At 44.8% G+C, this 25466-nt stretch overlaps 1 protein-coding gene across 2 annotated transcripts; it reads right to left on the bottom strand.

Moving 5' to 3' along the window:
• Window positions 1-228: 228 nt before the first annotated feature.
• Window positions 229-25226, bottom strand: DERL1 (derlin 1). Of its 2 annotated transcripts, none has more exons than XM_006045609.4 (8): window positions 24832-25226; window positions 15114-15225; window positions 11148-11212; window positions 10110-10136; window positions 9435-9530; window positions 7891-7943; window positions 6340-6450; window positions 229-2497 (listed from the first exon to the last, which is right to left on the bottom strand). In XM_006045609.4, exons 1-8 carry the CDS (start codon window positions 24982-24984, stop codon window positions 2359-2361), a joined length of 756 nt encoding a protein of 251 aa, XP_006045671.1. In that variant the 5' UTR covers window positions 24985-25226; the 3' UTR covers window positions 229-2358. The 2 variants fall into 2 exon arrangements, with proteins under 2 accessions (XP_006045671.1, XP_025121232.1); XM_025265447.3 differs by lacking the exon at window positions 24832-25226 and adding an exon at window positions 24510-24677.
• Between the last annotated feature and the right edge of the window lie 240 nt (window positions 25227-25466).

A 25466-nucleotide genomic window follows, 5' to 3' on the forward strand; every position in this document is an offset into this window, starting at 1 on the left:
GGGAAGCCCCATCCTGCTTCATCATAATGAAAACCTATAAGCCCGGCTTCCAAGAATGAATCCTACAGGTATTTTCCAGCACGTGAACGAAAGTAGCTACAGAAATGTTTGCTGTGTCACCATCACAGCGACACACACTGGACACCAAGAGATGACTGGCTACATAAACCACATCCCATCTAGAAGAGGCAGCAGAGCAGCGATACGGAAACTTAAGACAGACGACCATCAGGTTGTACATTTTAATTTATAGTTTTTACCAATAAAAAGATTAGTTACAAAAAAAGAATCTCTATACAAAATCAGGATTTCTTTTTACTTTCACAAAGAGAATCCACTGTCATGTCTCGCCTTGCCAAAGCAAATCTCAAACAGCTTGCATAGCAAAAATTATTCCGAGGTAATCCAGACAAAAATTAGTAAGATTATCAGCTTCTTAAATTTGCTTGAAAGGAAGAACGTAGTGAACACTTGGCCTTGAAGAATTCTAAACAATACTTGGAACCTTCAGAAAGACTCTTGCTCTTGGGCATTTGAGCTGCTGAGAGGGCGTGCAGGAAACCAGCTCACTTACCATGAGATTCTTCTTACACACACACACCCACACACACACACACACACACACACTGAGTCTCCACTCCTGCTTGGTGGGTGCTAGGGCAACATAATAGGAAGAAGGGCTTTTAAAATTTCACAAGTAAATTTTATTGTGGCCACAGGTCAACAGCAGAACACGTGACAGCTGGGGTTCATGTTGTCCCCGTCTCCTGTGTTATCATATAAATTAAATACGGAGAGGTACACGCAAACAAGCCTCATGAAAACCGAGGAGCTGTTTTCAAATCGCCATTTCCTAGAATAACACACATCACTGCTTCAAAGTCACCCTACGAGTGCACAGTGCTTCCATACAGAAGCACGCGGCCAACGTCCAGAGCCTTTTCAGTTGACCGGGAGTACGGCAGCCACTCAGCACTGCTCCTAGCAGTTCACTTTCAGAATAAAAATATAAAATGAGAAAACTGTGCCGAACATCATAGCCTTCAAATTAAAAACTATTTGGTGACAAGCCTAGCTCTGATGGAAAAAGCCCACCTTCGGGGTGGGGCGGGGGGAAGACTTGTGGGTGTTGAAGTTGGTCTGATGTACCTTCATGACTCGAAACAAAAAAGCCCTTCAAACACAGATGTGTCTAAAGCCATTACAACCCAGAATTATGTGATTCACTTAGATGTGCTTATAACACCTCCTGAAATAAGATCTACATACAAGAAGCTGCACCCTCCTCACAACTAACTGAAGCATATGGCCATGGGGGTGAAGATGGGGGGCTGGTTTATCCCCCCCAAAAAAAAGACAACTTAAATAGGATTTAAAGTTCTCCCCTCCACTCAATAAACATATACCCAGAATGAGAACAAAGCAAGATTAATGACCAGATGCCACAAGAGCTTCTCCCTGTGGCCAATGTGAGCTGGAATTTTCTAGCACAATGCAAATCCACTACTCTGGGTACACACAGCGCCCTACACAAGATGCCTACCCCAGGTAAAACCCAGACCCTATGAAAGGTGCATAACTTGGATCGCTTAACTTAGGATTCCTAGCAGTGACTCTCGTGCCGCATTAATACCAATCTGGAGTCCTCACTGACTCAGCGGTGCTTTTTTTTTTTTAATCAAAATAGTTGATGAGGTGGCAAACGGTGACAACTGACAGCAGGTCACGGCAATTCCAAAGGCCGAGGAAGCTCTTTGTCCACTGCTCTGGCTTCTGCCCTAGGGTTACGGTTCTGCCACTGCAAAACGCTGTGAACAGGTCTCTGTGGCCAAGCTGTGGCAAAGGTCAATAAATAAAGAGCTGGTCAGAGGCAGAACCATTTTACGGGCAGACTCCTCTAGCTGGGAATGTGGGGGAGGGAAAAAGGAAGAAGGAGACAGGTGTGTGAGGAAGAGGTAAGAGCCCCGTGGACAGGGGACTGGTGACCCAATGCCAGACACCCAGCTTGCTGCCGGCAGAGTCGGACCTGCCAAAACCCATCACTCAGATGGAAAAGGAAAAAAAAGACATCAAAAATAATACTACTAATAACGGTAATACGGCCAGTTCTGAAATTTGCACAGTTGATAATCTGTTCTTCTTAGCAGTAAGGACTTGAATGAGAATCATGAAACTCGAGGAACACTCTTTTTTTTTTTCCCCAGGATTTAAAAAACTGTTGTCTTGTTCGGAAAGACTACATTCAGTGTGGGTCAGATCCAACAGCATCAGCTAGAACTCAGTGGTGAAGGTCACCCCGAGCTGGGAGGAAACGTCATCTGAGTGGAGAGGCTGGTGGGCAGGCCGGAGGCCGCTCCTTCACTGGTCCCCGAGCCGAAAGCCCTGGCCCCAGTTGTGTCGACCGCCTCCGCCGTTCTGATCGGCCGCTCGCCTCATGCTAGCTGGGGGCACGCCAAACCCCGATACCCCTCCTCTCCTGCTGGGTAGCCAACGGTACCTGGAGCAGAGTGGACGAGACACAAAATGAGAGAAAACCACAAAGTCATTTCCACGTAGTTGTCCATCCTTATCTCCCTTCCCGGGGTTCCCATGGCATCTGTCACATCGAATTACGTTCATCTGTGGCCACGGAGAGGCTGAGGACAATGTCTCATTTAACTCTGTCTGATGGCTCAGTGGGTAAAGAATTCACCTGCAATGCAGGAGCCACAGATTCGATCCCTGGGTCGGGAAGATCCTCTGGAGGAGGAAATGGCAACCCCCTCCAGTATTCTTGCCTGGAAAATCCCGTGGACAGAGGAGCCTGGTGGGCTACAGTCCAAAGTCCCGGTGGACTCCATGCCCTGACCACAGAAGGCACTCACTTTTTATGATTTTTTTTTAACTAAGGTTTCACACTAACTTCACACTCTGAATTTTTTTTTTCCTGATTACAAAAGCAATTTATGTGGAAACAGTAAGTATGGAAACAAAAACGTCAACACCCACAAGCCCAGCAACCAGAAAGAACCATCTATATAGCATTTTGGTTTATATAAATACGTAGCTAGCTTGCTCAAAGAGCCTTAAGTAAATTCAGTTCCAAGGACAAATCCGCAACCAGCGTGTCTGAGGGCCTCACGGCATCTCCATGATGCAACTGGGTTCTTCGTGTCCATCGAGGGACAGTGGAGAAGGCGGCTTTCTGTCTTGGAGTTCGGGCATGTGTTCAAGTTCATTCATTGTGTGTCCTTCAACTGCATTCTTTCCATCTCATTGGGCCTGAAGCTGAGGCCCAAAAAGGTTAGCTGATTTCCCAACTTACATATTAATAAATTCAGAGTCACAGAACAGCTAAGAAAATGTAAACCCAGGACTCTATGCTCTCAGTAGTTTTTCCAACAATTTCCCTTCCTTGATTATAAGTCAACTGAGCATCTATTTTCACCTGTTCCACTTATCAGATCCTGATGGTTTGATTTTTGGCTTGAAGCACAGAGACTGTGATCTGATATCCCGTTTTAAACCCCTCATGGCACCAAGGGCTTCCCTGGTGGCTCAGATGGTAAAGCGTCTGCCTGCAGTGCGGGAGACCCAGGTTCAATCCCTGGGTCGGGAAGATCCCCTGGAGAAGGAAATGGCAACCTACTCCAGTACTCTTGCCTGGAAAATTCCATGGATAGAGGAGATTGGTAGGCTACAGTCCATGGGGTCGCAAAGAGTCGGATGTGACTGAGTGACTTCACTTTCACTTGGCACCAAAAACAAACCACGAGGGGTGACCTGCCCACAGGAGGAAGCCTGAGGAGCTCAACCTTATCATAAGGCATTTCCCTCACGCTGGGTACTGCTTGTTTAAAAACGCATCTCATCTTCACAACTGCCCTACAACAGGTACTACCATTACCGCATTTTATAGATGGGAAAACTGAGGCAGAATTGAGTCGAGCTCTTCTGAAATGATAGGCAGGATTCAAACCCAGGCAGCCTGCCTCAAGCTCACAGCCCGCACCTGCCGCCACCCATAGAGTGCTTGATTCAGACGACAGCAGTTAGTGACCAAAGTCCTCCTATCTTTACACATCAACCCTGTTAGCTGCATGCTCCCTCTGCAGAAAGACAATTAACCGCCTTGTAAAAACAAAAATAACGGAAGAGGATCCATCTACCTTTTATTTTTTTGGTCATACCTCTCAGCAAGTGGGACCTTAGCTCCCCAACCAGGGATCGAAGCCCTGCCACCTGCAGGGGCAGTGCGTTTTCTTAACCACTGGACTGCTAGGGAAGTCCCTGTCTACTTTTCTAAGCAGAATGCGAAACAGTGATACATCTTAGAATTCTATAATTCACATCTTCCCTTTTAAACAAATTCAGCTTGATCATTAAATCAACATGTATTTCCAAGCACTGGTTTCCCAACATTCATAACGTTCTGGCACAAATAACATTCCTCCAAAGTATATAATAAATTGGAAGACTTAAAAAAGGCAACGCCAGGGCTGTCTTGCTTTGCTTCTGACTCTGAGACAATATGGAAGCCATCGCCACTGCTTAAACAGATAGTGAAATTAAATGCAAGTAATTAGTATAAAAAGATACCCAATTATACATAATCAACAAAGATTTATGATAATTTCAAAGCAGTTACTGCTTCTGTAAGGAGCTACATTTTGTCATCTGATCTTTATGCAAAATTTCACAGAAGGGCTTCCACCAACAGGGAAAGCTCATGAGGAAGGCAGGCTCCAGTGGGCTGTTGGTTTTGCCACTAGAATCTCATACATGTTGTTGCCCACAACTGAGAAATGTCTCCAAGCCATTAAATCAGAATACAGCCGTTTAAAGTAAAATAACTCTTGGCTGCCCCCCAAAGCAACAAGTTTTTTTTTTGTTGTTTTTTTTTAATGATGCATCTGCCATCAGACTTGATAAACCTAGATTAAAAATCCAAGCCTGCTGTTATTGTGTCCTTTGATAATTAGAAAGCAGATTGGTCATCAGTTTTTTTTTTTTAGCCTGAAGGCAACTCAAGACTCGTACGAGAAACAAGTTTCTTTTCATGCTCTTAATGAAGGGGGAAAAAAACGAAGAAAAAGACACACATACACAACAATAGTGTACTTCTCTGTATATTTCACAATGAAGGACTTTCAAATACCTTCCTCTAGCCTATGACAGTGAGGGCAGGGGGAGGCACTCACGTTTTACTGGCCTCATTGGCCCCTTGGAAGAATGGCAAACTGCACAACATTAAAATGAGCAAGACGTGAAAAGGGTTTTTTTCGCCTTTTTTTTTTTTTAAAGCTTCTAAGTGCAAGCTATCACCACATATGCCCGACCAGAGATCAGGAGAGACTGTCAGGCCGGCTGCGACACCAGATGGCGATTTTACTGGTCCCTTCTCCAACAGCCATTTGGTTCCCTGACAGGAGGGTCACACTGCTTACACACTTAAGTGTGTCAGCATCTCTGAGCGGGTGGGAGTGTGCATCAGAATCCCGCCCCTACCCCCACCCCAAATTCAGGAGTGAGGCTGAGAGAGCTTATATTTACTGAGCACCCACTACCGTGCTGGCGAGGGTGAACCCCACTTCCGGCCGTCCTGTGAGACGGGGCCACCCCTCAACTCACAGACTCAAAAGAAAGCTGGGGGGAATTTACTCAGTCACTTTCCCAATATCCAAACTGGTCGATGAGGGGAATGGGACTCCGACCCAAGTCTGCCTCCAAACCAAAGCTGGCCCCTCAGCCTCCTCCCTAAGTACACCCTGCTAACAGGACAGGCAGCAGGACACAGCCCTCCAGCCTCTCACTGTAACGCTGCAAAGTCCTCGAAACGTTCTGGTCTATGATACTAAATATACAAATGCTTTAAACTGCTAACCGGTGAACCTACTTACCCTCTTACACCTTCCTCAGCTGAAATCTTGGGTAAAACTGGCACCTCTGTCACCCTGGCCCCTTGATGCTCACACTGGAGCCACGCATGAGTACCCCGCCCGCTCAACAGAGCCCACAGCTCCCTGTTCTTCTCCTGGAGCCTGGATTCAGGCTCTTGTGTCCCTGACTGTAAGAGACCACAGAGGTCACTCTGGAAAGCTGACCTTCACCTTGCAATCCTAAAATAAACACAGCCCTTCTTGAGTTTTCCCATGGCTGATATACACGCCGTTTCGGGGTTTTATAGATAGAAGAAGGCTCCAGAAGAGCGGGCCTCAGCTTGGAGTGACCAAGGCAAGTCCCTGGCTGGCTCACCCTTTCCCCATCAAACAAAGAGGGAACTCCTACCCCTCATGGAGTCTTTATCGGGAGGCAGACGACCATGGGCACTGTCAAACGAGAGAGGGTAGAAGCACTTACAAAAACTGAGGCGTGGATAGAAAATTCCTCCCTCCCAAGTCCATCGGGTATCTGAACATGAGGAAGAAATACAGATGTCCGACGAGATTTCCAATTAACTCATTGATGACCCTGCAAACAGAGAGTCAGATGAGTTTTAAGACATTCAAGAAGTAAAGTGAGCCGCAGCAAGTTTTAACTAATAGCAGAGAGAAGAGATCCCTCGTGGCAGCTCATTTCTGGCCCCTGGGAGTCTGTGACAGCTCAACAGCGAGCCCTTGTGCAGCCTGAGGGGCGCGCACATTCTGAATGAGAAGTGAAATCGGTCCTCTTGAACCAATGGTGTCTGGGCTCTTCAAGGCCAGCTGCCTCTCTGACATCTCTTTCAAGCCCCAGCCCATTCTCAAAACATTGTTTTTGCTACTTTCCTGTGTCAGGAAGGGGTGGGGGGTGGGGGGAAGTTGTAAGCTTCTGAACGCTTTCAGTCACAAACACCGTATTCGCAAAACAGGGGTGTATATTTGAAGGCTGGCAGGAGAGAGTCACAGGAGCAAGGAAGAGTGAAAAATGTCCGCTCCTCCTGTTCCTGGAGCCACGGATCACGTCTCCCTCGCCTCTTGTGTCCCCGACTGTAGACACCACAGAGATCACTCTGGAAAGCTGAGCTTCACCTTGTAAACCTAAAATAAGCATGGCCCTTCTTCAGTTTTCCCATGGCTGACATACAGGCCACTTCAAGGTTTTACAGATCCACTCTTACTGTTACACATCCTTCTCCGTCTCAGCCTGCAACATCCTTCCTGTTAGGGACTGATCAGTGTCTACAACTGCTCCCAGACCAAAGCCCAGGACTTGCTCTGCTCTAACAGAGTCTGTTTACCCAATTCATTCCCTTCTGCCTAGGGATACGCAGCAGAAGTTAGAACCCCAGAGAGCAAGGACATCACCAGGTTAAGAACTAGTACTATCAAAATCTGTTTTAAAACATTAAAAATATTTTGAGGTGTAAGAAATGGGAGTTCTTAGAAGAGCCACATCTTGAAATCCTCCTTCCGAAATTCTGAATGGATCCTTTCAAGGGTTTCCTAAGCCTCAGGTCTAATTCCAGACTAGAAATCTGACCGTTTGGCCCAAACTTTCGTACTATCAAACCACTGACAAAACTTCCCATCTGAGAATCTGTGCATTCTTGTGACTGGTGAGCAGTTTCCAAGGCGTTTTGGAAATGCCTTAAAAATTAAAACATGAATTTTATGCACAGAGGAGACGGCTCGGATAAAATTAGGTCTATACTTGCTCAATCTGGACAGTGAATCCAGAAATAAATATTTATTCAAAAACACATATATGGAAGCTATCCTATGACAAAAAATTAACAGCAACAAAAAACCATTCAGTGTTAAATGTGCTTAAAGCCCTGCGATTTTAATCAATTACATCCAAATGAAATTATTTCAAAAGCATCATTGCTGAGAATCTTCAAAGTGTTATAAAGATTAGGGAAGGAACATAAAGAAGAATGGAAGTCTTCCAAGGGTTAATTTGAAATTAAATAAATCTACTATCACTTACGAGCCTCCAATGATATAGTTGAATCCAAGGATAACCCAAGGTAAATAACAAGCCTAGGAGAGAATATACAGAAACATGAATAACTACACCTGCAGAGGATACGGTTGCCAGGAGGCTGAACTGGGTAAGGTTGTCCTGACAAAGGTTTTTATACATCCTTTGGAAAGTCACTGCAAAAATTCCTTAGCTCAATCTAGCATCACTCCTAGTATACTTGAAATGTCCCATCTAAAATTATACTTATCCACATGTTAGCAACTGGAGGGACAATACTTTGCTCATAGTTTTCAGATACAATACAGGACCTGCTGAATTATAACAAACAGCTTTAGAAAGTAGATGAATGGCCTGTGGATGCTAATAAAAAAGTGGTCCATAATAAGATTCACAGGAAGGCTCCAGCCAGCTAATTGTTACCAATCAACTATAAAACAGCTCATTGTTTTAGAGTCTCCTTTTACGTATTTCACGGTTACTTTGAATTCTTATCAAATTATACATCAGTATCTTGAACTATTACTCTCCCAAATAAGACAGCTCTCCAGATGCATTCAACGTTTGAGCCCCTGTGAAAAATTTATAAACAGAAACCTCAATTAAGTAGGGTTGGGAGACCAGAAGGGGGAGCTCTCACGTCCTGTTTCAACAGCTGAGCCCAACAGGAAGACAGACTTCTTTCCTTATAAGGACTCAGCCAATGACAAGCTTTGTTTATCACAGCCCTCCTGACTTCCTTTTCCTCTCTCTATAAAGGCACTCTCCTACCACCGGCTGCAGGGACTAGGATGTGGCTTGCCATGGCCATAGAAGCTCTCTACCGGTCCCCAGTAAACTCGTCTTGGCTGGAGATATAGCTGGCGGCCTATTTACTTGAGGTTAACACCCCTTAACAGAGTCAAGACATCATACTTAAGAACTAATGAAGTTACAAAAATATCACAAACTTGGAAAGAAAGGGTTACATATCAATAACTTGAAGGAAGAATGTAGTAAGGACTGTAAGAAGAACACAAAATATTTCAGAAGCACAAAGGCAAGACCAATTCCAGGCAGGAGAGGAAGAAATATGTTCAGTCCCAACTCAGATTAAGAATGGGCAGGATTTACACGAGGAAGAAAATCAAAACGATGTTACAGGTGGAAAATTGTGAGAGGAGGCACAAAGGGAAGTGTTGGGGGGCAAACACCCAATCTATTTCAGCTTAAGTGTAAAATACCTAACGGGAATGATTAAGAAGAGATTTTTAAAGGGAGGGCTCCATCTGAGTATCCTTCCTTCCCTCCCTCAACCATACTCACATCCATGAGATCACTCAGGACACATGCCTGAGGGGCCTGAGGTCCAGAGGGAGTGAGGTCAGCAAAGGAGGTGGGACTGACTAAAGAAACCCAGGGGAGCTGAGGAGGGGAGAAGGGGCCTGCCGATGGTTTACTGCTCTGCAGTGACCTCTGCCGGACATGTCAGAAAGTACACCTCTGGGCGGAAAAGCGAGATCTCTGCAGAGACAGATGAAAAGGCAATTTTCCCAACTAGGTTAGAGTACCTTAAATCGTGTTCCAAACCAAAATGACACAATCATGTCTCGATTCAGCTGGGCCCAGACATAAAGTACTGACATGATCAGAGGAATCATCAGCAACTGCAACAAAAGAAGTGAACATGTAAAGATAAGGCTAAAAACAGAGGCTTAGCGTGAATCCATCTTTTTTTGTTTTTAACCTCTCTCCTCCAAATAAATTCTCACATGGCTATTCAAAATGCATTCAAAATGCAGAAAAGAAATTCAACTCACCACAATTATAAATTGGCCCTTTTACTTAAACATGCAATGCATGCTTTAAAATCCTCTAATAAAATACAATTACATTATTTGGGATAGATTCAGAAATACCAGGGTCAAGTTCTGTTACTTGAAAAAAAGTATGCAAAAAGCTTTACTTTTGGTGTATTCTCTATTTTTAAAAAATACACATCCATGTACATGCACAGAAAATAATGGATAACCATCATTCTCAACATTCACACTATTAATAAAGAAGCCAGAAATGAGCAAGGAAGGTAATGATTTAGGTAACTCACGTTAGAATCTTCAAAATACCAAATAATTAATGCAATGTAATGCAATTGAAACTTCTTTCGAAGTTTAAACTTCTGTCAAAGGACATTAACAATAAATCTGAAACATACGAAAGGGCGAACAGTTTCAAGGGACACTTACCTGCATATCCATTGCTAAGCCCGTAATCTTGGTTCGTCAAGTTAAAGACCAGACACAAATACAGCATTCCACACCTAATAAAAGTTCATTTCATTCCAGTTTCCAGAAGGAAAAACGCTTCTCTATTGTTCAGGTTGCTTAAAACATCCCAGAACACAAAGGTATCTAATCACCGTCACTGTGAGCACACTATTAGACTCTCCAATGATGAAGAAACTAGAAATTAACTGCTTTGGCCCATGATTCAGTTTGGTTGCCTGTGTCCTCTGTGCCTTACCACTGCAATTAGGAGATGGAGGGGCCTGTGCCCCATGAAATAGCTAATGCTTCTACTCTCATTCAAGGCTCCCCAGCACAGGTGAAGTCCAAAACAAGCTTTTTGTCTTCCCTTAGAGGAGGGAAAAGGGCGTGCAAAGTGCCACACTTTCCGGGCTCTTGGTCAGGTTTCCGTGGACGCTGAGCCCCAGAGCCATTCTGAGCTCACCAACTCTGCACCGGGCTGGAGGTGACAAGCCCCTTCTGCCGCACTCACCACCTGGGAAGGTCCACAAGCTGCAAGGCTGCTGACACCCGCAGCTGATACACAGCAGGCAGAGAGGCCCGCCGGGCCCTCACAGAGGGACTGAGGTACCGGGCGGCACTGAAGTCAGGAAGGGATGCTGGCTGTAAATTAGTTTTCTGATAAGGGCCGCAGCTTTCAAAAGCTGTCTCAAGGCACAGAATCTCTTTGTGCTGCAGTCAACAAGCTGGCACACCCGAGAACACAGAGAACTGGGAACGAGAAGAGGGGACGGTAATAAAAGTCAACCAAATGTGGAAAAGCCCCACAAAGACAACAGCAAGAGAAGGCATCACTCTGGGGCTATGTGATTTACAACTGCTACTGGAAAGAACTTTAATGATTCTTAATTATTAACTACAGTAAATAAAGATGCAAATAACTACCACTGGAAATGTTCTACAGATTACTGCCTATCACCCAAACCTGAAAAAAAACAACTGGTTATCTCTGGCCCCAAATAACAGATGAAAGGATACCACGATGCAAATCCAGTTGAAGAGGAGCATGAATAAATAGTCTGCTGGCCTCCCATCAAAAGCTCCTGGAAACAAAAATAAGTCAAATGTCATGGTTTGGAATTTCAGAACAAAGGAACTTCAATGTTGAGAAATACTTCAAAAAACTATAGAGGAAGCAAAAACATGAGAATATTTTTAAATCACTCCTCAGAAGCAAAAGTACATTTTTTTACAACCTAAAACCAAGTCTGCAGTAAAGCCCTGGAGTAAAGTCACCTGGGAATCGAGGCTAATCTGTGCCCTCTTGACTGAATTACAGTCCGTTACATGCTCTGGCTCGACTGGCAGGAGCCAGGAGAGATCCAAAGGGAGGACAGTCAGGTCACAGCTACTGCGAAACCCCTCACAGCCTGCTTGCTGGACTTTCCTTCTCAGTTCCCATCACGAGATGGAGGCGCATTTGTGATTGCCTGGCTCATCCCTTCTTCACCCACTTGCCCGTAAGCTCTGTCGGGAGGAATCACGTCCATACTGCCTACCGTTACGACTCCTCCCCACGAGGCTGTACTCACACACACACGCGCTACCTCTCGGTCCGGCACTGGGCTTACTGAGACGATTCAGTCTCCATCTTCCAGGAGCTCACACTCTAGCAAAGGACAACAATGGTGGGGAGAGCAGTGCAAAACCACACCTTTCCGCAGCCTTGATTCTTCCTCCTCCTCCCCCAAGTGAGGGAGAAGGAGAAGACCTATAACCCCTTTTTACAGACGAGGAAGTACAGCTACCTGACCAAAGCCACCTGGCTTTTAGAAGCAGAGTGAAGCCTAACTACTAGTTAAGGGTTCTTTCTGCTACACCACGTCCTGGGCTCTGTCTTATTACGGGCCGAAGAATGGACATCAGCCCCGCTTTCCCTTCTGAGGACGGTCCTCATGCCTCCCGCTGGCAGACTAGGAGAAGGGCAGAGGAAAGAATCGAATGAGGCCAAGGTCCCTCGATCTCGGCCACTTCCACTCCCCTCCACACCCCATCACAATGACATGATACAAAGTCCACTGTTTAAAAACAATCCTAACAAGCTAAAAAATACAAGAAACTAGTGAATATAACAGAAGAGAAGCAGACTCGCCGGGGCAGAGGACAAACTGGTGGTTACTAGTTGTGGGGGCGATACGGAGCTGAGGGGCAGAAGGCACACAATGCTGGGTGTAAAACAGGCTCAAGGGGGTTCTGTGCAACCTGGGAAATGTAGCCAATATTTTCTAATAACTATAAATGGAAACAAGCCTTTAAAACCTAAAATTTTTTAATTAAACAATAAATTCGGGCTTCCCTTGTGATCCAACAGTAAGGAATCTGCCTGCCACCGCAGGGGACACTGGTTAGATCCCTGGTCTGGGAAGATCCCATGTGCCGTGGGGCAGCTAAGCCTGTGCCACAACTACTGAGCCCGCATGCTCTAGGCCCGCGGGCTGCCTAGAGAAGCCACCGCAATGAGAGGTCCACACACCACAGCCAAGTTGCCCCTGCTTGCCACAACTAGAGAAAGCCCAAGCGCAGCTACCAGGACTCACCGCAGCCAATAAACAGACAAAAATAAAGTAACAATAACAACCTAACAAGTATCAGAAAGGCAGAAAGAAAATCTACCTAAAAGAAACTAGATTTCAGGCCAAAGTCGCTTCTCTTTTCCTTATCCACCCCCCACCCCACCTCAAAGGCACACTCTAGCCACAGTTTTAAGGATGCTTAATGGAAGGGGACCAGGATGATGTATCAGAGCTGAAACTCTTCACAAAATCTCTAAATTCTAGTAACAGCTGTGCTTCTTTTGCTGTGGTTTTGGCTTTGTGATTTCTAAGGATTCTTTAGATTGAATATGTAAAACGCTGTAATTACATAAACTACAGTACTGTATTATTTGGCAAGCTTGCAACTGGAAATTTACAAATTAACTGGTCCTCAAATTGCAGTCTTCTAGCTTCACATCAGAATCCTTATAAACCAGCCAACACTGCTAGAGACTTAAAATAGCCAAGCAGGAAAAAATGCAGGTGGCAAACATTTTGTCGCAATGTTATCTTGAAACTGTATGGTGGAAGGCAGACAAGGGTCAGTAAACTGGGCTCCAGTCCTAGCTGTGTTTCTCAAACAGCTTTGTGACCTGTGGGGCATGCCACCGCCGCTCCAGACCACGGTTTTCTTGTCTGTGAATTGAGAGGGTTAAACTGAAAGATCTCAAAAATTCCTCTCTACATGAATGCTGGTATAGCATTATTCATAACGGCAAAGAAGAGAAAACAAGTCAAATGTCCCTCAGCTTATGAATGGAACAACGAAATGTGGTAAATCCATACGACAGCATCTTGACTTGGCGATAAGAAGAAATGAAGAGGGACTTCCCTCGTGGTCTAGAGAAGACTGGACTCCCAATTAAGACTCTGCGCTCCCAATGCAGGGAGCTCCAGCTCCATCCCTGACTGGAGAGCTAGATCCCATGTGGCACAACTAAAGATCTCGAATGCTGCAACTAAGACCCAGTATAGCCAGATAAATATTTTTTTTTAACAATTTTTAAAATTTAAAAAAAAAAGGAATGAAGTGCTAATCATAAATACTACATGGAAGAACCTTGAAAACACCACATTAAGTGAAAGAAGCCAGTCATACAAAAGACTGCAGATATATGATTCCATTTATAAGAAATTCCTAAGAGGCAAACCTAAAGAGGCAGAATATAGGTTAGTGGTTGCCTGAGGGCTGCAGCAGGGTCAGGGGAAACGAGACTGAGTAGAAACAGGGAATGGGTACAGGGATGAAATGTTCTAAAACGGATTACAGCAATGCACAGCTCTGTGAACATCCATTAAGTTATACACATTAATGGCTGGAATTGTATATGAATTATAGACCAATAAAGTTGGTTTTAAAAATGCCTCTCAGGGGACTTCCCTGGGGGTCTAGTGGTTGAGAATTTGGCTTCCAATTCGAGGGACATGGGTTCGATTCCTGGTCAGGGAACTAAGATCTTACATGCTGTGGGGCAACCAAGCCCACGTGCCACAGCTAGAGAGCCCACATTCCGCAGCTCAGACCCAGCACAGCCGAAATAATTAAGTATTTTTTAAAAAATGCCTGTAAGGACTTCCCGGGCAGTCCAGTGGTTAAGACTCCACACTTCCAATGTAGGGGACCAGGGTTCAATCCCTGGTTGGGGGACTAAGATCCCACATGCCACGCAGTATGGCAAAAAATAAATAAATCCTAGCTATATATTTTTTAAAAGTTGAGTGTTTCCTCATGACTGATTTATGTCAATGTATGGCAAAAATCACAATATTGTAAAGTAATTAGCCTCCAATTAAAATAAATTAATTAAAAAAAAAAGTTGAGTGTTTCACTTACAGAGACGAAGTCTAGGCTTTTACTTGCAATAAGGTAGTGTTTTTCAACACCAATTTAGGAGATGTATACACTTCAGCCCAACTGTGCCTTAAAAAACAGGGATTGCCATGTGACAGAAATGAGGGAGATGTCACGATAAGTGAGAGGTAAACCGCCTAGCCACTCAGGATATGAACAAAATGTGGAAACTTCTGCCCTTGTCTCTCTGCCACCTATAAAATGGTGATGCTGCTGCCAACCCATGATGCTCCTGTGGGGATTAAAAATCAAACAATCTAAGTGCCTTGTAGAGTTCTGGCAGAGTCCCTACTTACTGAACATTTACATCATTAGGCCATTTCTTTTTTTTTTTTTTTCGGCCATACTGCGTGGCTTGTGGGATCTTAGTTCCCTGACCAGGGATTAAACCTGGGCCCCCAGCAATGAAAGCGCTCACTCCTAACCACTGGACCACCAGGGAAGTCCTGAGTCATTTCTTTATATATGCTAACTGCCCTCAAAATTCCTCCACTACACAAATACACGGATTAGCAAAATAGACAAAAACAACACTTAAAAAAACCAGGGATGACATACCTGTTTCGAGTCGAGTAGAGTACTGATATAAGAAGTATAAATTGACCAAATAAAGAAATCCAGTGCCTGGACCCACAGGGAAGTAAAAGGCGGCAGTGACTGGCCTCCAAATCTGTCCAGATCAAAATAAAACACATCTGTTAGTTTCTCTAAGCTGAGGGGTTTTTTTTTTTCCTTTTAACTAAACAAAATTAACCCTTGCAAAACATTCTCCTCAGTGATAAGAGCTATCACCAAGATAATTTAAGAAAACAACTGAAAAGTTTTATCAGCTACAGTCCCATCAACCTGCAAGTCCATGGAGTTAAGATGGCATCATTTAACAAACAATAAATACTTCTAGACAAATTGAAAACAATACAACAGAAGTACATGGCTAATCCTTACTAGGATCAGGCTTACAGCTATGCCTATCACAAATGAATTATAGGGCACTTCCCTGGTGGTCCAGTGGTTAAGAATCTGCGCTTCCACTGAAGGGGGCGTGGATCCAATCCCTGGTTGGGGGAACTAAGATGTCAAATGTGCGCTGCATACTAAGACCTTCAGTCGTGTCTGACACTTATGAGCCCCTGGACTGCAGCCCGCCAGGCTCTTCTGTCCATGGGACTCTCCAGGCAAGAATACTGGAGTGGGGTGCCATGCCCTTCTCCAGGGGATCTACCCAACCCAGCATCTCCTACATCTCCTGCATTAATTAGCAGCCGGGTTCTTTACCACTAGCGCCACCGGAAGCCCAAGATTCTGAATACTGTGGCCAAAAATAAATAAGTAAAAATTTTTAAATTGAATTACAGTATCAGGACTTCCCTGGTGGTCCAGTGGTTAAGACCCCAAGCTCTCAATGCAGTCCAAGTACTCAACTCTGAGTGAAAGTGAAGGTCACTCAGTCATGTCCAACTCTTTGCAAACCCATGGACTATAAAGTCCATGGAATTCTCCAGGCCAGAATACTAGGGCAGATAGCCTTTCCCTTCTCCAGGGGATCTGCTCAACCCAGAGATTGAACCCAGGTCTCCCACACTGCAGGCAGATTCTTTACCAGTTGAGCCACAAGAAAAGCCCAAGAATACTGGAGTAGGGTTGCCTATCCCTTCTCCAGCAGATCTTCCCAACCCAGGAATCAAACCGGGGTCTCTTGCCTTGCAGGCAGATTCTTTACCAACTGAGCTATCAGGGAAGCCTGTAAATAACATTTTGTATCTTATTCTTGTTTAATTTACTGGCTAACACCTCCAGAACATCAAATAGTAGTGGCTGAAGATGGCAGCCCTCCCAGACTTTTGGAAAAGCCAATGTAACGCTGGCTTTTGGCTTGACGGCTGTGTGTCTTACTGCATGAGTATGAAAGATGGGGTCCCTACATCAAGGAGGTCTCAATAATGGGGAGCCTGTTCAAAGAAGCAAGAGTAGGCACAAGGAAGGGAACTCTAGTCTCAGAAAAATGAGTACAAACTCTCAAAGAACTGTGAGAGCACAATAAATGAATGGGTACGGCTAATAATCTGGGTGTGGCTGGAACAGAGGGCATTCGTTGTGGGGCCTGGCCAGGCATGGCTGGCAGGTCACATTCTCCAAGTACAGGACTGTAACCCTCTGACTTCATTCCCAGTGGGGGAAAATGCACTTTTCATACCGTGAAAAGTCACTTTCCAGCAACCCTGTGCTTAAACCAGTAAAACAACACAGGTTAAAATTCATTTGGGTTTATTCACAATTTTATCACAGAAACAGAACAGTCAGACAGAAAGAGCCCTAGAAATGATTTGAAAAGACAAGAGATTTCAGCCAGGGCTTACATGTTATCACTCTTCAGCCACAGTTTCCATGGTAAAGGAGGAATGATATCCTCTTTGGTTTTATCCATTTTGGTCAATGGTTTAAAAAAATAATAATAATGTGCTATTATGTTCATGTGCATGCCCTAATTCAAGAGGTGGATTTTATAGATGAGGCAACAGGATGAAAAAAGGTTAAGCAATAGCTAATAATTGGTAGAGCTAAGAAAAGTTTGTCCCAGACAGCCAGACTCGGGAGTTTATGACACTAAGCCTCTATTTTTACAACGCCTCTCACAAATGACATCATTATTATGAGGTAGAATTAAAATTGGTAAAAATGTTCAGTACTACTATACTGCTTGTAGAATCCTCAAATGAACTGAGAGCAAGCCCACAAAATTCACACTCTCTGCTTCAGAAAAACACTGGGGGTAAAAGACCAGAGCACGCGAGCTGTGGCCTTGCCTCTTAGGACCCGTGGGGCCTTGGAAATGTCTAGACCTTTGAGTTTGCATCTTCATCTACCTGTGACATTTGTCTTTGACTCTCTCCTTCCTTGACTCACAGATTTTGTCAAAGCTTGCAATTAAGAAAGTGGATGAAAAAGGTGCTTTACCAAAAAAAAAAAAGTGGGCGTACTACTATCATTACAGTATCTGTTAGAAGACACGTGCTGACCTGGTTTTTACAAATTCCCATTTTAATCTACCCCCACATTCTTCTACGTTACTCGAGGCCTGATTTTGGAAAAGACACCTCCAGGTTTTCCGACTACATTTTTCATTAACACTGACGACACGACACTATTTTCAGCCACTGCGTGCACCTGTGCTTTGGAAATCAGCAACTGTCAAAATACTGCACTTTCTTTCCCAGTTCATTAAGCTTACCCTTGAGTTATACCTGCTTTCACTGACCTAAGGAACTTGGAATTATCTTTGTATTACTTTAAAATTATAATATGAAACACCAGGAGATAGTTCATCATTTCAGAAGGACACAATGTAATATATTTTTGAAATCCCCATTGAACAACATAGCCAACTAAATGCTCTCCTCTCCTCTAATGGGTATGCAGACAATTAGTATAAGGAAATGGCTTTATTTTCAGGCTGGGAGTGGTAAAGGCACTTTTTCGATCCTAGAAAGCCTGCACTGATCCCCTGATCCCTAAGACGCAGCCAGGGGCAGTGAAAAGGGCATGGGATTTACAGGCAAGCATCTTATTTTAACTCCACAGAAACCCCAAGGCAGGAAGCATCACCACTCACCTTTTCAAGAGGAAAGCTAGGCCCCTCATTAGAGTTGAGGTATCATGGTATCATGCCCAGAGTTCCTCACTTAACGAGGGCAAGAAGCCCATGTGCTCCCTGGCATAGAGGCCTTCAAAGAAACACCAGACACTGTTCATCAGCGTCAGCTACTGGTCCAGCGACTTCTGATGAGCGTTTACTTCAACCATCCTTGAATGAAAATCTCCCAAACAACGTGCCAACATGCTACTGAAAACATTACAAATGCCATCCAGAGTCTAGGGTAGTTTTGTTTATTTTTTTTTTACTATCAGAAACAAAAAATTGTCTGCAACAGTAAGGACTGGTTGATTTGGAGTTAAAAAAAAAAGTTCTACATGGGTCATCAAGTAAGTAAGAAAGAAGAGCACCCATGTGCCAAATGCTGGTATTAGCAAACTCCAGCTTTTCCTTTTTTTTGGGCGGGCGGAGGCAGGGGAAAGGGGATGGGGAAGGGAATACCAGACAGGCAAGAAAAACAAATGAAACCCACTCAATTTCAATTGTGGACTAGCTATTAGGAGTCATCAATTCTACTCCTAGATATAGATGTATACTATGTTCACCAAGAAGTGTTCACTATTCATCCTAGCCAAAGCCAGAACTCCCCCTAAAACCCTGTTACCAGAAGAAAGGGTAAATAAATGGTGGTGTGTTCACACAAGGGAACAATACAAGAATGAGCAATCTATAACCACACACAACAATGTGGGTGACTCGCAAACTGCTGAAGAGAGGCTAGACACACAAAAATAAATATTTGTGTAATTTCATTTATGAACAAGTTAAGAAAATTGGCAAAAACCATCTACAGTATCAAAAGTCAAGACAGTAGTTACCCCTGGAGATGAGAGTGACCAGAAGGGAGCAGTAGGAAGGTTTTGGGGGATGCTGGCAATATTCTGTGTCTTGATCTGGTTGCTAGCTACAAGGCAATTACTTTACATATATATATATGAAAGTGAAAGTTGTTCAGTTGTGTCCGACTCTTTGCGAACCCATAGAGTATACAGTCCATGGAACTCTTGGCCAGAATTCTGGAGTAGGTAGCCTTTCCCTTCTCCAAGGGATCTTCCCAACCCAGGGAATGAATCCAGGTCTCCCACATTGCAGGCAGATTTTTTACCAGCTGAGCCACCAAGGAAGCCCATATATACACATATATCCTGCCTGTTTACTGTAACTCAACAAAAAGTTTAAAAATGAAGCTATGAGCTAATGGATAACCTTAGCTACAGACCACAGCAGAACCGTGTAATGTGGAGAACGCTGAAAAAGAAAGATTTAAAAACTGTACATACCAGAACACTTGCCACTAAAGTTCTAAATCCAAACCCTGAAGCTACTTCTATGCTCAGCCCCCAGACCAAGTTCATTCCCCTTCCAGTTATGTGTCTATATACTGCTTCCCAACACACTCAGGTGTCAGTCTGCTAGGCTTGCTGTCATCAGGCTAAATGCAATAACATGAGCGAAAGCCTGGCAAATATGGCACCAGGCCCGAACACCGATTTGGCTGGTGCCAGTCCTTATTATTCCTGGAAACAAGAAAAATTGAGAGTTCGTATCTTCTCATTTCCAGTCACGATGTTTTTAACAGGACCAAAAGAACAGGAAAATAATTCAGCAGTTACATAGTTACATTTCAATTACAAATTAAAATTAGAATATTACTGCTCAAGGAGAGAAGGCAGCAAAGGCAGGAATTGGCTAATAAATAAAAATAGGCACTATTTTTTAATCGATTATCCACCAGACTATTTACTGGGCACTTCACAAACATTTTTCCATGTTTTATATAAGAGAGGCATGAAGTAGATAACATTTTTCCTCGACTTGAAGATAATCATTTTTGTTTCCAAAATTAGGATGTGCCTTATAATCAATACATTTATTTAGTGTAATTTGTACTTTCCTATTCTTCCAAAAAATATTAAAGGAGCATGTCATAATCAATGGAGTGACAACAGAGTTAACTTATAAATTATCCCCACTTTCAGTGAAGAGAGGGCTTCCCTGGTGGTTCAGACAGTAAAGAATCTGCCTGCAATGTGGGAGACCCAGGTTCGATTCCTGGGTCTGGAAGATCCCCTGGAGAAGGAAATAGCAATCTACTCCAGAATTCTTGCTTGGGAAATCCTGGCAAGGATATCCTGGCAATTCCCTTGCCACCAGGATTCCAGGATCCTGGTGGGCTATAATCCATGGGGGTCACAAAGAGTCAGACAAGACTGAGAGACTAACACACTTTCAGTGAAGAAACCGATACTCAAAAAGGACAAACAGCTTTCCTGGGGGCATGCCACTAGCAAGGGGGCTGAGCCAGGCCTGGGGACCATGACTCAACTACTTGAAATCCAGTCTTTCTACTCTCACAGAAAAGGAACAATAATTTGCTATGCCTGGTTAGAAAGAAATCACGCTCAAAAATGTTTTGTTAAATACTTCAGTGTGTATTTTGGTAGATATTACGCAAAAGAGTTAAGAGAACTATCTGAAACTCACCAAAATAGAAACTGAAACAGCAGCTGTCTATCAACTGGGGTAACACTGACCTCAGGATGACTGTGGGGGCTCAACGAGGTAAACTAGGAAGAAGCCAACACAGATGTAAGGTGGTGATGTTATTTTGCCCAAAGAAATGAAACATCCCCATGCAGGGAGCCCTGAAAGACATTTCAGAAACCACAAGGGCAGCAGCAAATTGCCATCTCTCTTCCAGTTAATCAGGGACCAATATGGAGCCATTTCATCCCTGTGGACTAGCTGATTGATGGGTGTGAGATGTGAAGGATGAAGAACTGTGGACAACAGTACAGTGAGTCTTAACACACACCTATGCCTTTCCATCTACCCAAACTAAGGAACTAACGTTACAAATGTTCGAGTTCCAAACCACCAAGCTTCTCACAGGAAACCCACGGATAAGGAGGAAAAGTAACCTTTCTCACTTCCAACATGAATTCACAATTTTAAATCGACCATCCCCAAGTTGTTCAAAGATGCAGCTTTTAAAGAAAAAAACGAGCCTCTTGCACAAAGCACATAACACACTCTTTGGCCCCATCCATCAGTCTCTCAGATGCGGTTTTTCCTTCAACTGTTTCAGCTGAAATGAGCTCCTCCAGGTAGGTCTGAATGCTAAACTTGTTCAGAAAGAGCAGGAGTCAGAGCAGCAGAAAGAAAGGACAGATACTGGTCTCTCCACACCTGGGCAGTCAGCGCACAGTCCTGCCTCCTGCCAACAGCTTCCCCCCCTTCTCAGGATAACAAGCCCACAAGAAATAACCCAAGGAAGGTAGGAAAACTATGCAAAGTGTGACATGAATGATGACCTTTCTGATCAGTTCACCGTTTTTAACATTATACACCTGGAATCTATTAGAGGGCTTCCCAGATGGTGCTACAGGTAAAGAACCCACCTACCAAGGCAGAAGAGGAGCCTGGTGGGCTACGGTCCATGGGGTTGCAAAGAGTCGGACACAACTGAAGTGACTTGGCACAGTCTGTTAGAAAGACTTGCTTTTACTAAGCTGACTACAGATGTAACCAAGGTTTTGCAAGGAGAGCTGAACAGCCAGTTTTGACCAGGCTCTTCTCATTTATGACCATTTACTATTTACGATCATTTATGACCACTGCACATTAACTAACATGCCACTGGGCAAAAGTGCACAGCATTTACCCAGGCAACAAACATTTCACCAAAACCAATAGAAAAGAATATGCAATTCTGGCTGCACACTCAGATCATACTCTAATACCCAACTGCCTTACTGAACTTCACCCGGATGCCTACAGGATCTTTAGACTTACTATGGCCAAAATATAACTCTTTATCATACCCTCCTCCACCCCCAAAACTCGGCCTCCCTAAACATTCCCAATCTCAGAAAAGAGCTCCACCAGCCACTCAGTTGCTCCTGTGAAAACAGTGACCTCTTCGAGACCTGCTTCTTCACCCATTCACCCTTTGCATCCATTAGGCTGCAATCTTGCCCACTCCAACTCCCAAACCTATCCACTTCTATCTCTGAGACACCCTGATCCAAATCACCATCTTTCCTGCATTCTAACTTGACTTATCTCTCTGGTCCCGTTACCTAGCCCTCCCTTGCCACCATTCACAACACCAAGTCCATCCCACAGAGTTGTTTAGTCGCTAAGTTGTGTCCGACTCTCTTGTGACCCCAGGGACTGTTGCCTTCCAGGCTCCTTTGTGCATGGGATTATTCCTGGCAAGAATACTGGAGTGGGATGCCACTTCCTTCTCCAGGCAATCTTCCTGATGCAGGGATCAAATCCTGCATTGCAGGCAGATTCTTTACTGTTGAGCCACTAGGGCCTCCCCCCTCAACCCCCAACGAGTAGCCAAGAGAATATTTCAGTCCTTTGCTCAAAAGGCTCTGCCTTTCTAGTGCCTTCAAATTCAAGTTCAACCACAAAGCCGTATACGATCGAGCCCCAGCCTCCTTTTCCATCTTTGCTTTATTGTACTTACCCCTGGCTATCTCTCTGTCCTCCCTGCTAATCCTCATCCCTCCCACTGACTCTGTCCTAACCATTCAGTCTTCTTCCTGATTCTAATTCCTGCCTCTAAGCCTCTCACTTATTATTTCTTCTTCTTGCAAGACTGTCTCCAGAGCCACATCTTCCCAAAACTGGCTCATCTTTCAGATTTCAGTTCAAATATACTCTCTGAGGCCTTTCTAGAATACTCTATCAAAGTCACCATCGCATGCCTCTCTCTTACTTTCTTCCTGTTCACTGTTGTACCCCTAGTGCCCAGCTCTGGTTCCATGCATTCAACCAATAAGTAAGCACTTGCTATGTGCCAAACACGGACCCAGGTAACAAAGACAGTGGTACACAAGACAAGTGGTACTCATGGCGTTTTATTCTCTGAAGGGAAGCAGGCTGATGAACATCAAGGGCTGATATGCTGCAAGAAAAATTATGGGTAAGGGAGACAGAGTGAAGGAGAGGCACTATTTTAGGGCAATCATAAATGTCAATAAGGTGGCATTTGGGCAGACTTGAAGGAGGTAAGGAGGTAAACTATGTTTATGGTACTCAAGCAGAGAAACATGACGTGCAAATGTCCTGAGGAGGGATGGAGTAAGGTGCTGAAGAAACAGGAAAGATCCCACTGTGGAACCTAATGTACAAGGTGAAGAGTAGTAGGAGATGAGCTCAGAGAGGCAGTAGGGGGCCATGCAGGCCAAAGGACTTGAACTTGACTCCATCAGTTGAGAAGACATTAAAAGGATCTGGGCAGAAGACCGACAGGACATGGGTTTATGTTTTAAAAGGATCACTCTAACTGTCTAGAGTTAAGACTGAAAGGAACAAGGCTGGTATGATAATGGCTTGCAACAGAGAATAAAAAGGGACTGCATTCTGGATATTTGTTAAAAGTAAACAGAATTTGCTAACAGACTGTGGGATGTGAGAGAAGTCAAAGATGACTCCGTGACTATTAGCTTGAGCTCCTATAAAAATGGAGTTGCTATTTACTTCTAGGGGAAAGGGTATATAATGTTGGACACATTAAGTGTGTGATGTCTGTTAGTCATCTAAGTAGTCATTTCAAGTATATGGTTTGGCGTACAAGTCTGGAAGTGAGACAGATCTGGACTGAAAGTATGTATATTTGTATTTGAGAAACTTCAGCTTGTAGAAATGATTTAAAGCCATGAACTAAACGAGATCACCTGCAGCTAGGGAGAATACAGGAAAGAGGGCCTGGGGTACACCACAGTATTAAAGGATCAGGAAGATGAGGAACCAGCAAAGAAAACTAAGAAATAGCCAGTGAAGAGAGAGAAGACAAGAGAGTGTTACCCATAGTCCAAACAATGTGTTGAAATTAATGTCAGATCTTACTATCCGACCTGCACTGATTTAAATCACAGAATCCAGTGAATAAAGATAAACCTCCAGAAAACTAATATTCGTTTACCAGGAATATTACCCTGGACTGTTTCCTTAATGCTTTAAAAAAAAAAAAAAAAAAGGATTCCATTTCTGGAGCAATTTACTCTTTACTCGGTCCTTCATAAATTCAACTACGACCTGCCAGATACTAAAGACCTGGGAGACACACAAATAAACAGACTCACTCTTTGCACCTCGGACTTTCAAATCACTCCTGCTGGGAAGAAACTCCATTAACATAAAAAGAACTCGGCTGGTGGTTGAGCAAGGCGACGTCCACATGCCACCCACTTGGATGACAGAGCGAGGTCGGAGGGCAGGTGCTCCAGGTGGCCCCCGCCTGCCACTCACTGGCGTACCACAGATCGACAACTTAGCAGTCTTACCTTCCCACTGCCGCCTTCTCCGGGCACAGAGGGCGGGGAGCACAATCTTAACAGAAGGACGAAATCAGTCCCTTCCCACCGGGCCAAACCGTGGAGCCTCCATGTCTCCAGCAATCCAGGCCCACGCTCGGACCCCTTGGCCAGCAGTCCACCCGTCCGTCCACCCGACCCCCGGACCAAAGGACCCCGCCCTAAACCGCGGGAGCCTCTGCACTACAAGTCCCACCAGGCACCGCGCGTCCGCCACCGGCCAGTCTACGCTCCGCCGCGGCGGGGCCACCTGGGGTCTGTAGGCGCCACTTGCCCGGTCGTCGGTCAGTACCTGGAAGCGATAGAGGAAGGCTTCGGGCCAGAGGAAGAAATAGGCCGGGCTCATAAGACCGAGTTTACCGACTAAGGGGACCAAGACAGTGGCGGCGAACCAATAGCGCGTGATGGTCGGGATGCTCCTAAACCAGTCCCCGATGTCCGACATCTTCGCCTCTTCGGTGGCCGGGATGCGCACAGCCGCCCGACTCCCCGTCCCGGCCCCCTCACGACGCGGCCTGCTCTGCGAGTGGAAAATGTCCAGGCGGAAGCCGCCCCAGCCCCCGGTGCAGAAGGCGGGGACCGGCGGACGTGGCGCCACCGAATTCGGACCAGCAAGGGAGAGTTCGGCAGCGAAACTTCCCCTTCCGGCTGCCGCCGACGAAGTTGACTAGAAGCCCCGCCGCTTAAAGGGCAAGCGTAGTTTTTCACCACTGGGTAGAAACTTGGCGTTTCGGAGGCGGGGCGGAGAGGGGCGGGGCCGGGCCGGGGCGACAACACGACTGGTGGGGAACAGTGGTTGCCAGCAGCAACGACAAATATTCCGGCCAATGGCGAGGCTAAACGCCCTCTACCTAGTCCTGCGGATTTATAATCCAGGTGGGTCTACTTGGAGGGTATTTAAAGGAGAAGGAGGAAATTAAACTACCA

Source organism: Bubalus bubalis, chromosome 15 (genome assembly GCF_019923935.1).
Source record: "Bubalus bubalis isolate 160015118507 breed Murrah chromosome 15, NDDB_SH_1, whole genome shotgun sequence".
Taxonomy (NCBI): Eukaryota; Metazoa; Chordata; class Mammalia; order Artiodactyla; family Bovidae; genus Bubalus; species Bubalus bubalis.

Excerpts from the sequence above, each read along its gene's own strand:
- DERL1 (XM_006045609.4), bottom strand. The coding sequence starts at position 24,984 with ATGTCGGACATCGGGGACTGGTTTAGGAGCATCCCGACCATCACGCGC. Across the intron at positions 15,226-24,831 it reads CCTTCCTCTATCGCTTCCAG|ATTTGGAGGCCAGTCACTGC; the intron begins GTACTGACCGAC and ends TGATCTGGACAG. Across the intron at positions 9,531-10,109 it reads GCTTAGCAATGGATATGCAG|TTGCTGATGATTCCTCTGAT; the intron begins GTAAGTGTCCCT and ends CTTTTGTTGCAG.